Source organism: Poecilia reticulata, chromosome 2 (genome assembly GCF_904066995.2).
Source record: "Poecilia reticulata chromosome 2, P_reticulata-male-v2, whole genome shotgun sequence".
In the NCBI taxonomy this organism is placed as follows: Eukaryota; Metazoa; Chordata; class Actinopteri; order Cyprinodontiformes; family Poeciliidae; genus Poecilia; species Poecilia reticulata.
Window position 1 is genome coordinate 17,030,065 of NC_088831.1, and position 15,474 is coordinate 17,045,538.

The 15,474-nt window shown below is 36.2% G+C and overlaps 1 protein-coding gene across 6 annotated transcripts; it reads right to left on the reverse strand.

The window, feature by feature from the left end:
• Nucleotides 1-6,451: 6,451 nt before the first annotated feature.
• On the reverse strand, nucleotides 6,452-14,960 carry LOC145548160 (uncharacterized). Of its 6 annotated transcripts, XM_081598865.1 has the most exons (16): nucleotides 14,864-14,960; nucleotides 14,703-14,785; nucleotides 12,866-13,180; nucleotides 12,418-12,675; nucleotides 12,174-12,301; nucleotides 11,989-12,039; nucleotides 11,646-11,693; nucleotides 11,471-11,521; nucleotides 11,111-11,336; nucleotides 10,749-10,796; nucleotides 10,574-10,624; nucleotides 10,389-10,439; nucleotides 10,218-10,265; nucleotides 10,036-10,083; nucleotides 9,850-9,900; nucleotides 6,452-9,608 (listed from the first exon to the last, which is right to left on the reverse strand). In XM_081598865.1, the coding sequence occupies exons 5-16, from the start codon at nucleotides 12,206-12,208 to the stop codon at nucleotides 9,603-9,605; spliced, it is 714 nt and encodes a 237-aa protein (XP_081454991.1). In that variant the 5' UTR covers nucleotides 12,209-12,301; nucleotides 12,418-12,675; nucleotides 12,866-13,180; nucleotides 14,703-14,785; nucleotides 14,864-14,960; the 3' UTR covers nucleotides 6,452-9,602. The 6 variants fall into 6 exon arrangements, with proteins under 6 accessions (XP_081454991.1, XP_081455009.1, XP_081455018.1 ...); XM_081598883.1 differs by lacking the exon at nucleotides 11,646-11,693; XM_081598892.1 differs by lacking the exon at nucleotides 10,574-10,624.
• Between the last annotated feature and the right edge of the window lie 514 nt (nucleotides 14,961-15,474).

Genomic DNA, 15,474 nt, shown 5'->3' on the forward strand with positions numbered 1-15,474 from the left:
AAACATTGAGAAGTTTTATTTGTTCTTATCAAACATTATCAAACATAGCGTTTTGAATCCAAAAAACGTCAGGAATATACAAAGCCAAGCAGAAGAATCAACTAATCTCAAGTTAAAACTCAGCTTCACACGAGGACGCTAGCATAAATGTTTGGCTGTTAAACTGAACCGTTCAAGTTCACTATAAAGCTAATTTTCAATTAGCTGCTTCACAAATCTTTTTTACAAACTTTATATTATGAAGACGCATTAAAACAAACCTTTATCTTGACTTTTTTCTGTTCTTTGCCTTTTCTTTCTCCCTGAAGGATAAATACTTTTTTGAGACATTGTTTTGCTACCTTATCTTCTTCCAGAGCGTTGGACTTTTGGATGCGCACTGCACGTTACACGTGCGTGACCTACGGCGGATGCACCGAGAGCAATTCTTTTTCTTTTTGTGCATAAAAGAACAATTTTATATATACATACATTATCAAATATGTATTATTGTAAAACGATGAAATTGTGTGTTTTTATTGTTATGACGCATGTTCTATAAGATGAGTGTTTTAAAGTCTAGAAATGCTACTGATGATATAAATAGTGTTTAAATAATTGTACATGTTTAAATATCATGTAAAGTGAAAACAAGTTGTCTCGTCTTGGTGTTTTGACAGTTAATGGACCTTACCCAGCTCCGCCCAGAAACGCCCCTCGAAAGTCCCACGTGGCTGCATGTCTCACAAACAAAGCCTCGCGGTGCTTATTTACTATGTGTAAACATGGCGTCTTTCATTTCAACTGACTCTCTGCAGAGTATTTCTGAGTCAATTAGCATAGCATTTCTGCCGGATTTTCAAAAAATATCAGCCATGACATTGGACAGGGGAACCAACAAGTTCATGTCATTTTTTTTGGATGACATCAAGGTGTTTGAGCCACGCGATGCCTCCAACATTGTGCGCATCATGCACAGCTAAATGCTACCGGTCGATGAGGAAAACAGCAGATCCTCACACCCTCAGCATAAATATAGCTGTGGACAAGATCACTGATGCCTATCGTTCTTGCAAGATTGAATCAGTGATTTCTGTTGTTGGCAAATGTTCGAATGTGCCTAGACCTTATACGCTGTACTTGGTCCTACCGTGGCTAACACAATTACAGTTTAGTAAAAAGCCTTTTCAGGTAAAATAAAATCTTTATGTCAGATACGGTACACATTGCATATTGATCTGTTCAGCTAACGTAAGACTGTAACAGACAGACTTCAAGGTGTAGAAGTTGTATTGGTACTGCCATTATGCTGTACTTGGCTAAAAAGTTTTCATAATGGATGTGTTTATTATTGACTTTCTTTTTTTCATAAACACAAAGAAAGCAAAGCAATAATACTTAAGCCAGCACACAATCCTTTGTTCTTATTGATCCTACAACGGTTGAGCTGCAAATGCGGTCGTGCACAAGCTTTGATTCAAGCAAGGCTTTCTGTTTCAGATTTTGGAAATCTGTGAATTTTAGTTCCACAAATACGATCAGGATACCTGACATCGCCTGTACAGATACCCCACTGACAGTGGAGAACCATTCTTTTTCGAGTCCTGATTCAAAAACTTTGTCGGTCTGCTAGTCCACAATGTACATTAGCATGTGTTTACTACTGTAGCTTGTGTTTGTGATACGGTCACGCACGTAGTAGCTGCGCTGTGACGTGAAATGGGTATTAGCCAATAAAACGCGGCCCCTGTGGTAAGGTCCATTGCAGTGTGGGAAGTAACGAAGTACACGTACTTCGCTCCTGTACTGAAGTACAATTTTCGTGTATGTGTAATTTTCTTAAGTAGATTTAATAATGGATACTTTCTACTTTTACTCCACTACATTTTACAGTAAGTATCTGTACTTTCTACTTCACTAAATTTCTACAAAACTGTCGCATTACTCTGTAAATCGCATTGCGCTTTTTTTCCGTTAAAATGTGAAGTTCAGGGACTTAAGGTGGCGCCGTAAAATTCAAGCAATAACGTAACTTACGTGTCTGTTGTCACCCATCACCTCCCCCTTTACTAGCACGCGAAGCTCCAAGACATGTGCAGTTGTTTCCTCTGAGTGGGAGAAGATGCTTGTCTGATCGTCAGTAATATAATAGCGCTGCATATATCAGAAGATGTGGCGACATGTAAAATCAGCAGCGCTTCGCTTTCACAGACGGTGGGACTTCGTCCAACTTTTAGCGTCACTTGGAAGGAAAGCTTAAAGAAATGTAAGATCTGTGGACGTGATGCTAGCAAAGCTAGCTGTACAGAGACACATGTTGCATCTGCGATGAAAAAAAAGTTGTCACTCATGCCCTGAATTATTGTGTGGATGTGTTGACTGAGGTGTCATGGGACAACGCTGTGACCAAAGTCTGCATTGACGGCGGATGCCAGGGGGGCACCGAGAGCAATTCTTTTTCTTTTTGTGCATAAAAGAACAATTTTATATATACATACATTATCAAATATGTATTATTGTAAAACGATGAAATTGTGTGTTTTTATTGTTATAATGAGGCATGTTCTATAAGATGAGTGTTTTAAAGTCTATAAATGCTACTAATGATATAAATAGTGTTTAAATAATTGTGCATCTTTAAATATCAGGAACGATCCGATTCTTCTGGACGGATCTTTACTAAGGTTGATAGGACTGAAGCCTCACTGAGAGCCGTTCTTTGTTCTTGTAATGCTCTGTGTGCACTGCAGTAGCTATTACTTAATTTCATTTAAAAATATATATATATAATTGTTGAATTAATAAAACAAGAACGTAAGAATGCAGAGCATGCTCATTGCTCTTTGTTTTCGTCACCTGTCATGGTGGCAGACGTTGCAGCAGGAGGGAGGATGAGAACAGTCACCTCCTTCTGCTTGGTTACTTCTTGCTTATTGCGCCTTGGACAGTGTTCATAGTTGAGCTTTGTTTACCGTTAATTGCTATGTTTAATGGTGCAGACAGTTGTGGTTTCTGACATTGGCAATATGAGCAACCGCCCAGGGCATTATTTTTTTGGGGATGGCAGGAGACCTCCGCGGATTGTAGCACAGAGATGGAAACAAAGCAGAATGAAGAAGAGTTTGAATTGATGCTGGTTAAATTTATTTCAGCTCTAAGTATTTAATATCTAGGTGTTTTTTATGGGAATGTGGATTTTTCAGTTCAATTTGAGAAGCAATTTTGATAGGTAAAAGTTAATTTTATTGTGTCATGTAGCACGGGGTGCTGGTATTGGTCTTGGCTTGGTCTCGGGTTCGGTGGTCTAGACTATAACTCTGCTACGTTGCTCCTTGGTTCCATGTCCTCGCCCTGCCCACCCTTTCAGTTGGATTTCTTTCAAAATAAATGCCACTTGTGGCAAAAAAAAGTGAAGTTCATGCTATGTTAGGACAGGAGACAAGATGTTTCCATCCCTGAAATTATGATGCATAGAATCACATATCTAAGTCTAAACCATGTTACAGAGAGTAAACATAATAAAAACATGCTTTACCTGTGGCATTGTTGATTAAATGGCACATTTATGATGCAGTAAAATTTAATACGGTTGGTACACTTAATAATATTACCAACTAGGTGATGCATTCAGAAAGTACTTTTACTTTTAATACTTAAGTATTTTTAAAAGCCAGTGCTTTTTTACTTTTGCTTAAGTAAAATGTTAGTGTAGTACTTTTACTTTTACTCAGGGGTGAAAGTAAGGGGGTATGGCAGGATACTGCGTACTCCTAAAAGATTTAGCGGGGGTATGCAGTACCTGCAAGAGAGGGGAGCGGCTGTCTGCTGTAAAGAATCAGTGGGTTCACTGTGACTGCGCCCACTAATTAGCCGTGACTGATTAGTTTTTCAAGAATGATCTAAAACACAACTTAATCAGTTAATAAGCAACTTTTTTCCCATTTCATATTGTTTCTGAACCGTTCGTGCTTTGCTAGAGCAGCGGTGCAATACGTCGATCGCGGAAGGTTTCGAGTCGATCTCGGCATTAGGTGACAAACTGAACGCTGCCAGAACGCTGAGACCAGCACGTCCTCCTCTGACTGGCTTAAAATGTTAGTAACTTTATTAAAGAACAGCAACAAAAAAAATAAACAAAAGGTGTTCAAATTAATAACCCAACAGCAATAATAATCTCAGTGATTATTGTTTCAACAAGATGTTGCGCAATTCTGTGCATTTTGGTTCCATTACCAAAATAACGAGCAAAGCAGGAGTTTAAAATGAACTAATCCTACCTGCAGTGGTGGAGAAAGTACTCAAAAAATTTACTTAAGTAAAAGTACAAATACACAGTCAAAAATGTACTTAAGTAAAAGTCAAAGTACCACATTAACATTTTACTTAAGTAAAAGTAAAAAAGTACTGGCTTTTAAAAATACTTAAGTATTAAAAGTAAAAGTACTCGCTGAATGCATTACCTAATCGCTAATATCATTAAGTGTGCCGATCGTATTTAATTTTAATACATCAGAAATGTGCCATTTTAATTAACACTACCATAGATTAAACATGTTCTTATTGTGTTTCTTCTCTGTAACAGTTTAGACTTAGATATGTGATTCTATGAATCATAATTTCAGGGATGGAAACATTTTGTCTCCTGTCCTAACATAGCATGAACTTCATTAGTCACATTTATTTAGAAAGAAATCCAACTGAAAGGGGATGTAAAGAAGGTGCGGGCGGGGTGGAGGACATGCAACCAAGGAGCCATGTAGCAGAGTTGTAGTCAAGACCACCGAACCCGAGACCAAGACCAGCGCCCCGCGCTAAATGACACAATAACATTAAGTTTACCTATCAAAATTGGTTTTCAGATTGATCTGAAAGATCCACATTCCCATAAAAACACCTAGATATTAAATACTTAGTGCTGAAATATATTTAACCAGTATCAATTAAAACTCACTTCATTCTGTTTTGCTTTCATCGCTGTGCTACAATCCGCAGAGGTCTCCTGCTATCCCTAGAAAAATAACGCCCTGGGCGGTTGCCCATATTGCATATGTCAGAAACCACAAATGAAACATCGCAATTAACGGTAAATAACGTTCAACTATGAACAGTGTCCAACGGCGCAACAAGTAACTAAGCAGAATGAGCATCATGACTGTTTTCATCCTCCCTCCCACTGCGATGTTTGCCACCATGACAGGAGACGAAATCAATCAATGAGCAATGAGCATGCTCTGTGTTCATACGTTCAACTTTTACTTATTCAGCGATTAAATGAATGTCTATATATATATATATATATATATATATATATATATATATATATATATATATATATATATATATATAGCTACCGCAGTGTACACGAGAACAAAGAACGGCTCTCAGTGAGGCTTCAGTCCTTTAGGACTTAGTAAAGATCCGTCCAGAAGAATCGGATCGTTCCTTAATGTCATATCACTATATTGCAGACTTTGGTCACAGCGTTGTCCCATATATGCGACACCTCAGTCAACACCTCCACACAATAATTCAGCGCATGAGTGACAACTTTTTTTCATCAGATGCAACATGTCTCAGTACAGCTAGCTTTGCTAGCACAGATCTTACCTTTCTTTAAGCTTTCCTTCCAAGTGACGCTAAAAGTTGGACGAAGTCCCACCGTCTGTGAAAGCGAAGCGCTGATGATTTTACATGTCGCCATATCAATTTATGCAGCACTATTATATTATAGACAAACATCTCCTCCCGCTCAGAGGAAACCACTGCGCATGTCTGGAGCTCCGCGTGCGAGTAAAGGTGGAGCCGATGGGTGACAACAGACACTAAGTCACGATATTGCTTGGATTTTACGGCGCCACCTTAAATCCCTCAACTTCACATTTTAACGGGCAAAAAAGGCAACGCGACTTGGATGTAACGAGTAACGCGACACTTTTGTAGAAATGTAGTGAAGTAGAAAGTACAGATACTTACTGTAAAATGTAGTGGAGTAAAAGTAGAAAGTCCCCATTATTAAATCTACTTAAGTAAAGTACAGATACACGAAAACTGTACTTAAGTACAGTAACGACGTACTTGTACTTCGTTCCTTCCCACCACTGGAGTTGGCCGACCCCGTTCTGCTGGATGCGGGGAAGGTGTGGGCTAGGTTTTCTTTGGTTTTACCCTCGAGAAGTACTGCCCTTGGAAAAGAACAAGATAGCCAATTTGCAAACTAGATAGAATTTATTGAGTAAGAGACTGTCTCATTTAGTTTGACATTTTTTATTTTTACTCTTCATTTTTATTATTATTATTACTTTTATAACAAACTCACTAACTTACTAGCTAAGCTAATTGCTGCTTTCAAAACACATAAGTGTCTTGGTAGAAAGGCACAAATTGGACATGATGAAAATGTTATATATGCATGTTTGGTGGATATGATAGTAATTGATTATGTCAAACAAAAACTAATTGGACAACAATTGGATCACAATACATGTGTGCCTTAAATTTTAATTGAATTAATACACAAAGTCCACCAAAACATTTGATTTGGACCACAATGACATCTCACAGTACTGCATAACCTTTGTCTCCAATTTTCATAGTATTTTTTGCTTCACTGTCTAAATTGATAAATTCTTCTTTTGTCAGTTCAAACTGAACATTGACACTGCTTTTTAGGAAAGCAATCCAAATTCTGATTTCACCTCTTTATGATAAAACTTTTGGCCTTTGCAGTACAATTTCAGTTGGACATTTTATAAATGTGTACAGAAAAGTGGTCTCTGCACAATATTTCTGATAACAATAGAGATGTTGTCGGAAATGTTTGGTTTCTATTTACATAAGAAAACACAAGGGGAAATGGTAAATGATGAACATAAAACATTTCTGATAAAACTTCACATCTAATACATTTCATAGTCTACTTTCAATTCTAGACGGATTATTTGAAAAACTTGTGAAACACCCCAAAATATTTTAATTTTGGAGAATATTATATTCCAAATTGCTTTCAATTTTTTTTTTTTATTATATCAACAGGGGGCGAAGGAGAAATAGACTCTACTTCCTAGTCGGTTTATAGATATGGTTAATTATGAATTTGTTAATAAAGAATTTAGAATTAATTCACTTGACATTGGTGTATTGTGAATTTATTTAATGAGCCCTTACAGCGCCTTCCTGCATGACTGAAATACAGTGTCTGAGATATAGAAGCTCTTACTAAATTAGAATTGGTCATTTAAAATTGAATAGCTTAGATCAATATCAAGGCCATGTTTATTTGTATACAAATTATTGATGAATTTCCTGCGTCACTTCTAATTTTGAATTATACAAAGTTACAATTGGATGTAATTGTTATCATTGAGAAAATTTTGGTTAAACCTATTTTAAAATTCAGATAAAATGTGAAATGTCTTTTTAATTCTAATAAATTAATAAATAGAAGCAGTTTTGAAAATGTCTGGGACATCATGTCTCGCTCCATCCACCAACGTCACGTTGCACCACAGACTGTCCAGGAGTTGGCGGATGCTTTAGTCCAGGTCTGGGACCTGCACTTTCTACACATATGAATTGTGCCATCTTCTGCTGGACTGCTGTTTGAGGACCAAAACCGATTGAACAATTCTTAAAGCTTCTACAGAGGTCAGTGAGGTTGGACTGCTTTTTCCTGTTGTCACGTGATGGCGGAGTGCAGCTTACAGGATCTTGCATTAGATGTTTGACTGTGATCTCCGAGGAAACACCTGGCTAGAGAATGAGATCAAGGTGCGATTTCTGCGGGTCTCCTATGGCAGAAAAGACCAACAGCTTCTGCCCGACGTGAGACAAAGGTTTGAAAACAATGACTCATCTGCTGTATCTCTCCATCAGTCCCCCACGCTCTGCCAAGGGAGGCCACATACTTTGTCCAGATTTTTCTGAAAAGCAGGAATGGATGCTGCACTGGACAGCTTCTGATGGGGCAAATGGAACATCACATGTAAAGTCGGGATGAGACTCAGAGGGCGGTCCTGTTCGTCTGTTGCTATGATTGGTACTGGATTCTCCAGGGTCCGCCCCTGGGATTTCCCTCGGCCTACAGGTTTGTAGACAAAATGGCTGCAAACAAAACTTGGTAGTTTTTAATGTTTTTTCTTGAATTATCGAATTGTGTGATGCCACTTTTTCTCACCTTAGTTTATTTACAGCACATTCACAGTCTACAGCCTTTGCATTCTGACCTCTATTTGATCCCCAGGATACGTTTAGTGAGTTAATCTATTGAAGCATTTTTCATTTTGGGCTTGAGAAAATTTTTCGTTTTGGTTTTCAGCACAGTATAAAAAGAGGTTAAAAAAAAGAGGTTAAATCAAAATTCCCTAAATGTTTTAAGGTGTATTAGCACCCATTAAACATGAGCTAACTATTCGGATGAGTTTCTAAAGTACTACTGAATATTCTGAATTGAATACATTAAAATTAACAATGATATCACGTGTCAAATAGATTTTACAAAATAGTGTTTGACGTTGATAGGCTTTGCTATAACAAAGACTAGTCTGAGTTGATTTTATTAATCTCATTACAAGTAAATATTACTGCATTTTTATGCTTATTTACTCATTTTAGTTTATTAATATCATATTTTTATTGTACTGCCTATAATGCTGATTTACTTCATTGGTTTGCAATTTTATAATTGTGCTTGTTTTATATTCTGCTACCATTAAATACTCATTAACTCTAAGATTATCTTAATATCTCATTTAATTTCTTAGCATTGCATCCTTTCTATGGTATATTAATTTTAAAATATTATCTTAACATTTTATTCATTTTTGGTTTATTAACTTTTAAATATTATCTTGACTTTTTTTTCATTTAACATTTTAATAACTTTTTAAATATTACCTTAATATTGTATTCATTTTACATTTTATTAACTTTAAAAAATATTATCCTAGCATTTTATTAAAATATTGTCCTAACATTTTAACCATTTTGCATTTTGACTTTTAAATATTCTTTTAACATTTTACTCTTTTATAGTTCATTAACTTTCACATATTATCTTAATATTTTATTCTTTTTAACATTTAACTATTTTTTAACACTTTAACATCTTTTAACATTTTATTTCTTTACATACTCTTCATTAGATTGTAAGGGGGACATTGTGATTTTAATCCACCGCCTCGGAGGTGTGGGGTGCCCTATCTATTTTTACCTCCACCAAAAGCAAGTGAAATGAAATGAAAGACAACATCAATGATCAAATACATGTGAACATCTGTAATAGCCTGTTTCCGGATAGGGGAAGGGTCTACTCAAGGGTTTGACTCCCCCTTTATCTTTTAGGCTCTTCAGAGCCCAATAGGGAGAATGTTGAGATGCTTTACCAAGGTCGAGAAAGAGTTGCATGTTGTTAGACAAAGGGCCCACTGTAAAGAGTTCCATTTTTGATTCTGTTAGACGCTCAGGCCCATTTCTAAGAAAACAGAAACTTATCGGGCCAGAGACATGGTGTGATTTCAGGGAGTGTCTTCAGTCCATATAATCAGCTAGCCTCCTCCTTCTCCACAGACGCTGCACAGACCTTTGTTAGAAACTCTTCTCGAATGTAATGGTAAAAGTGTCTCCTTTCAGCGCTGAAAGTGAATAAAATAAGTTAAGTCTGAATAATATTGTCGGCTGATTTTATGCTCCATGTGTCAGTACACATTTTGAATCATCGATTAAGATTTTCCATTATCAACAATAGACAATGAAATATATAAAAAAAAATTAATAAGAAAACGATTGACTTGTAACTTGTGTATTGTTACAAACATTGGATTGTGACTGAAGAACTGTAAAACCTGTGTTTGGTGATGATAACTTCCCACTTACCAATTTTGGTGGGACAGTTGGTTTGTTAGCCCCACCCTTCTGTTTTGGAGTCTGAGCAGACAATCAAAGATTAAAAGTTTGTTGATGGGAAAACGTTCAACTTGTAAATTTTGTAATTTTCCTAACATTGTGTCATGAATAAAGTACTATAAAACCTGTGACACCTGTTGATAACTTTTCACTTACTAATTTTGGCGGGACAATTGGTGTTTTGGACCCGTCCTTTTTTGCAGGCTGAGTAGACAATGAAATATTAAGAGACTGTCAATGAAAACCTTTCCACTTGTAAATTTTGTAATTTACCAAGAAATTAGTCACGATTAATGTACTGTAAAACATGTGGCTGTTGTTGATAACTTCTCACTTACCAATTTTGGTGGGACAATTGGTTTTTTAGACACACCCTTTTTTCCAGACTGAGTAGACAATGAAATGCTCAATGGAAAACTTTCAACTTGTAAATTTTGTAATTTAATAACATTGTGTCATGATTAAAGTACTGTAAAACCTGTGTTTGGTGATGATAACTTCCCACTTACCAATTTTGGTGGGACAGTTGGTTTGTTAGCCCCATCCTTGTGTTTTGGAGTCTGATCAGACATTCAAAGATTAAACTTTAGTTGATAGGAAAACTTTCAACTTGTAAATTTTGTAATTTTCCAAAAATGTGTCATGATTCATATACTGTAAAACCTGTGACAGGTGTTGATAACTTCTGACTTACCAATTTTGGTGGGACAATTGGTTTCTTAGACCCTTCCTTCTTTTTTGAAGACTGAGTAGACAATTAAATGCTCAATAGAAAACTTTCCACTTGTAAATTTTGTAATTTTCCAAAACATGAGTCATGATTAATGTACTGTAAAACATGTGGCAGATGTTGATAACTTCTCACTTACCAATTTTGGCGGGACAATTGGTTTCTTAGACCCATCCTTTTTTGCAGGCTGAGTAAACAATGAAATATTAAGACTGTCAATGGAAACCTTTCCACTTTTAAATTTTGTAATTTTCCTAACATTGTGACATGATTACAGTACTGTAAAACCTATGACAGGTGTTGATAACTTTTCACTTATCAATTTTGGCGGGACAATTGGTTTTTTAGACCCATCCTTTTTTGCAGTCTGAGTAGACAATGAGAGATTAAGAGACTGTCAATGGAAACCTTTCCACTTGTAAATTTTGTAATGTTACAAAAAATGGGTCATGATTAAAGTACTGTCAAACCTGTGACAGATGTTGATAACTTCTCTCTTACCAATTTTGATGGGACAATTGGTTGTTTGGACCCTTCCTTCTTTTTTGCAGACTGAGTAGACAATGAAATGCTCAATAGAAAACTTTCCACTTGTAAATTTTCTAATTTTACTAAAATTGTGACATGGTTAATGTACTGTAACACCTGTGACAGGTGGTGATAACTTTTCACTTGCCAATTTTGGTGGGACAGTTGGTTTGTTGGACCCGTCCTTCTTTTTTGCAGGCTGAGTAGACAATGAAAGATTAAGAGACTGTCAATGGAAACCTTTCCACTTGTAAATTATGTAATTTTCCAAAAGATCAGTCATGATTAATGTACTGTAAAATCTGTGGCAGATGTTGATAACTTCTCACTTACCAATTTTGGCGGGACATTTGGTTTCTTAGACCCTTCCTTCTTTTTTGCAGACTGAGTAGACAATGAAATGCTCAATAGAAATCTTTTCACTTGTAAATTTTGTAATTTTACTAACATTGTGTCATGATTAAAGTATTGTCAAACCTGTGAAGGGTTTAGATAACGTTTCACTTACCAATTTTGTTGGGACAATTGGATTCTTAGACCTGTCCTTGTTTGTGGGCTGAGTAAACAATGAAATATTAAGACTGTCAATGGAAAACTTTCCACTTGTAAATGTTGTAATTTTTACCAAAATTTTGTCATGATTAAAGTACTGTAAAACCTGTGCCAGATATTGATAACTTCTCAATTAAAAATTTTGGTGGGACAATTGGATTCTCAGACCCATCCTTCTTTTTTGCAGACTGAGTAAGTAATGAAACCTTTCCACTTGTAAATTTTGTAATTTTACTAACATCGTGTCATGAATAAAGTACTATAAAACCTGTGACACCTGTTGATAACTTCTCACTTACCACTTTTGGCAGGACAATTGGTTTTTTGGACCCGTCCTTCTTTTTTGCAGGCTGAGTAGTCAATGAAAATTAAAAGACTTTCAATGGAAACCTTTCCACTTGTAAATTTTGTAATGTTACAAAAAAATGGATCATGATTAAAGTACTATAAAACCTGTGACAGGTGTTGATAACTTTTCACTTACCAATTTTGGTGGGACAATTTTTTTGTTAGCCCCATCTATCTTTTTTAGAAACTGAATACATGATGAAGTATTAGAAGACATCAAAATCTTCTTTCTTTCCTCCTCCAATTTTGTCCTTTCTTTATCAGCTGTTGATGGCCCAGAGTGGTTTGATTAAATTTCACTGGAGTGGGTAGCTTTTAGAAATTAAGCTGACAAATATGAACTATCAAGTTGTTTCATTTAATATGATGGCTGTACTCACCACAGCTGGTTATTTTCACGTCTTTGTATGAATGACTGATGTGATTGCTGATTGAGCAGCCCAAAAGACCTGTTTTCTTTCGTCCCAGAAGAATGGTACAAGTTGCAACGTATCCAAAATAGGACTTAGCGTTTTTCAGAGGTTTTTTATTCATAGTCCACTTGCACAAATGTTTGTCCCCTGCCTCAGGAAAGCAGAACACCCTCTGCTTTCCCGAAGATGTACATTTAGAGACTAGCCAGACAGAAGACACAGGAGCTGACAGAAAAAACACAGAAATATTATTCAAATGTAAATTAAAATACAAGTCACATGACATAACAGACATGACAGCTTTTTTTTCAGGTTCTATGTATGAAGTACAATGTTAGATTTTTATAACTTCTATTAATGTATGAGAAGAAAATAAAAATAGTTAGAAAATGTAGGAAGGTCAACAGCGGATTACCTTCAATAAACAGCTTCAGAGTTCTTGTGTTCTTTCTACCTTTTTTGACCATAGTAAGTCTATATGCACCGCTGTCACGCCTTTTAAGGTTAGTGATCCTAACTGTTCCATTATTTGGAAAAAAGCTAAATCTTTTGTCTTTTGTTCGAGCTATAATCCTGTGGGCCTTCCAGCGGAATAACTCTGAGCGTTTCTTTGCAATAATGAACATAGATGGTTTTGAGGTCTTATCCATTATCCGAAGGTTCACTGCTCCTCCTAATGCTCCAAAACAATGAACTCCCTTCTTCTTGGCATTGCAGGAAGATTCCACACCTTAGAAAAGAAAAACAATGAGAAGGAAAATATATTTATATGAAACAAGTTTTCACACCCCACAACAGCAAGACTTGACCTTGAAATTACTATGACAAAAAAAAGAAAATTTTGGGGAAGGTTAGCCAGCTGATAACTATTCAGTTGGCTACTGCTATATGTAAAGTTACTGGGGGAGACTTATGACTATCCCAGCAGACTACAGTCTAAGGTGATATACACCACTGATCAGCACACCAACCCAGAGAAAACAATGAATGGAATTCATAATCATGCTGCTGTTCATGTTTTGGACCCTTGAAGGAACCGGAAGAATCTGAACACAGAAAGGCCCAGGCAAGATTAGCATCAGTGGAGATGGTGCCAAATTTCAAGTTCCTGGGCATCGAAATCAGTTAAACCCGACCCGGAATGCTAACTCCACTTCAGTCCTGAAGATGACACAGCAGAGACTGTAGGATTCTCAGGAAGAACAACCTGAGGACTGAGCTCTGGGCATCCTTCTGCCGCTGCTCTGTGGAGTCAGTGTTGAGCTATAGCGTCTCACTGTGGCATTTCAGGGCAATAAGATGAGGACAAACAGACTAAAAAACACTTTCTACCCAAGAGCTGTTATTGCACTGAACTCAGCTGAGCCATCTAAAACATGTCATTTATTTATTCTTAACATCCCAGTTGTTTGTGTTTCTTCAAGAATTGCTATATTTTAAATTTCATTTGTTTTATTGGTGAACAATGATATTAAAAGAAATTTTGATTCTGATTCTGAATTAAACACCCCCCATAGTCCTACACCAGTGACATCATCTCTGGGATATTGCCAAAAATTATTGTCCATGCTGAAAACTTACATTTGTTTCTTAAAGGCTGGACAGCTGTAGATATTTACTATCAGGGAGTCCATAAAATTCAGCTGATCCAAAACGATCTTTTTTACTGTTCCAGTTTCAAACAACCAGAGCTGTCATGAACACCGAAATAATTCAACATCAGTTTGTCTGTTTCTTCTTGTGTTTTCTGCTCTGTCTTCTCAAAACCACAGTCGCCCATGGCAGATGGCTGCTTGTTATTCCTACTACTATTATTATTATTATTATTATTATTATTATTATTATTATTAGTAGTAGTAGTAGTAGTAGTAGTAGTATTTCTGTTCATAATCATTTCCCGCCAAAAAAAATGGTTCAGATATCTCATTAAAAACTACAAATACATTTAACATTCATGCTAACAATGTGTGCACTGACTTAATACGACATCAAAAAACTTTATCATCAGCTGGGTTTAAATAAGGTATTGATAACTGAAAGATTATCGCCCTCACAGTAATGATGTGTGTGTGTGATAACATCTTAGGCATCGGCAAATGAAGACTTTTGGTTTAAGAAGAAAAATATTAGACAATGTGTCAATAAGAGATTTCAGGGGGGTTTTCTGTAAAGATACAGCTAGCTATAATGTATCAGAAAACCAGACAAAACAACCACACAGGTGTTATGTGAAAAAATCACGAAGAGCTCACCACAACAGACTCCTATCAGCATCAACTGCAGACCAATCACAGCTTTCATGCCTCTATAAAGATGAGCTTTTGTTGTTGAATAGCTGTTAAAATAAACATATTCTACAGTTCATAGCATGCCCTGTTACTGATTAGCTTCAGAAGAAAAACTGTACAAGTACCTTTAGTTCAGATAATAGTTAGCTTTTTCTATCACTCAGCTCCTCTGTTGGCAGCCCAAGGAAAGAAGCTGGAGTCAGTAGTCAGTGGAGTCAGACATTCTCATATGATATGAACAGGTCCTACTGGAACATTCAGTTCCTCCAACATGTAGTCTTTTCAGGGTTGTTACATTGTTTACTTTTAACATTAAGGATAACAAAAAAAGTGCACTATGTTCTTCCAAGTAAGTTCAAGGCCTGAACTTGATGTGTGAATCACAGCGTTGCATGTTCAGAAAATTATCATCAGTTATTATTTTTGGCTTCTTTTTATCATTTAACTTTCATGCATGCTGTGTTAAATTTTCTCTCCATTTGTAGACATGGATATATTGTGGCTATCAGTTTCTTTTGTGGACTTCCATTAGATGAGCCTGGAAGGATCTTAGCTTGACCTGTTTCCTCCTTCATCTCTAAAAACCTCACGTTTTTATTATAATGTGTTGTCTTGTCTGGAGATTTGAAAAAAAAAAAAGTGTTTGTTTTTTTTAAATCAGTTTTCTTTAAAATGTTGAAAATTTGTTATCTCATTTTTGTTTGTACCGTATTTTCAGCACTATAAGGCGCACCTA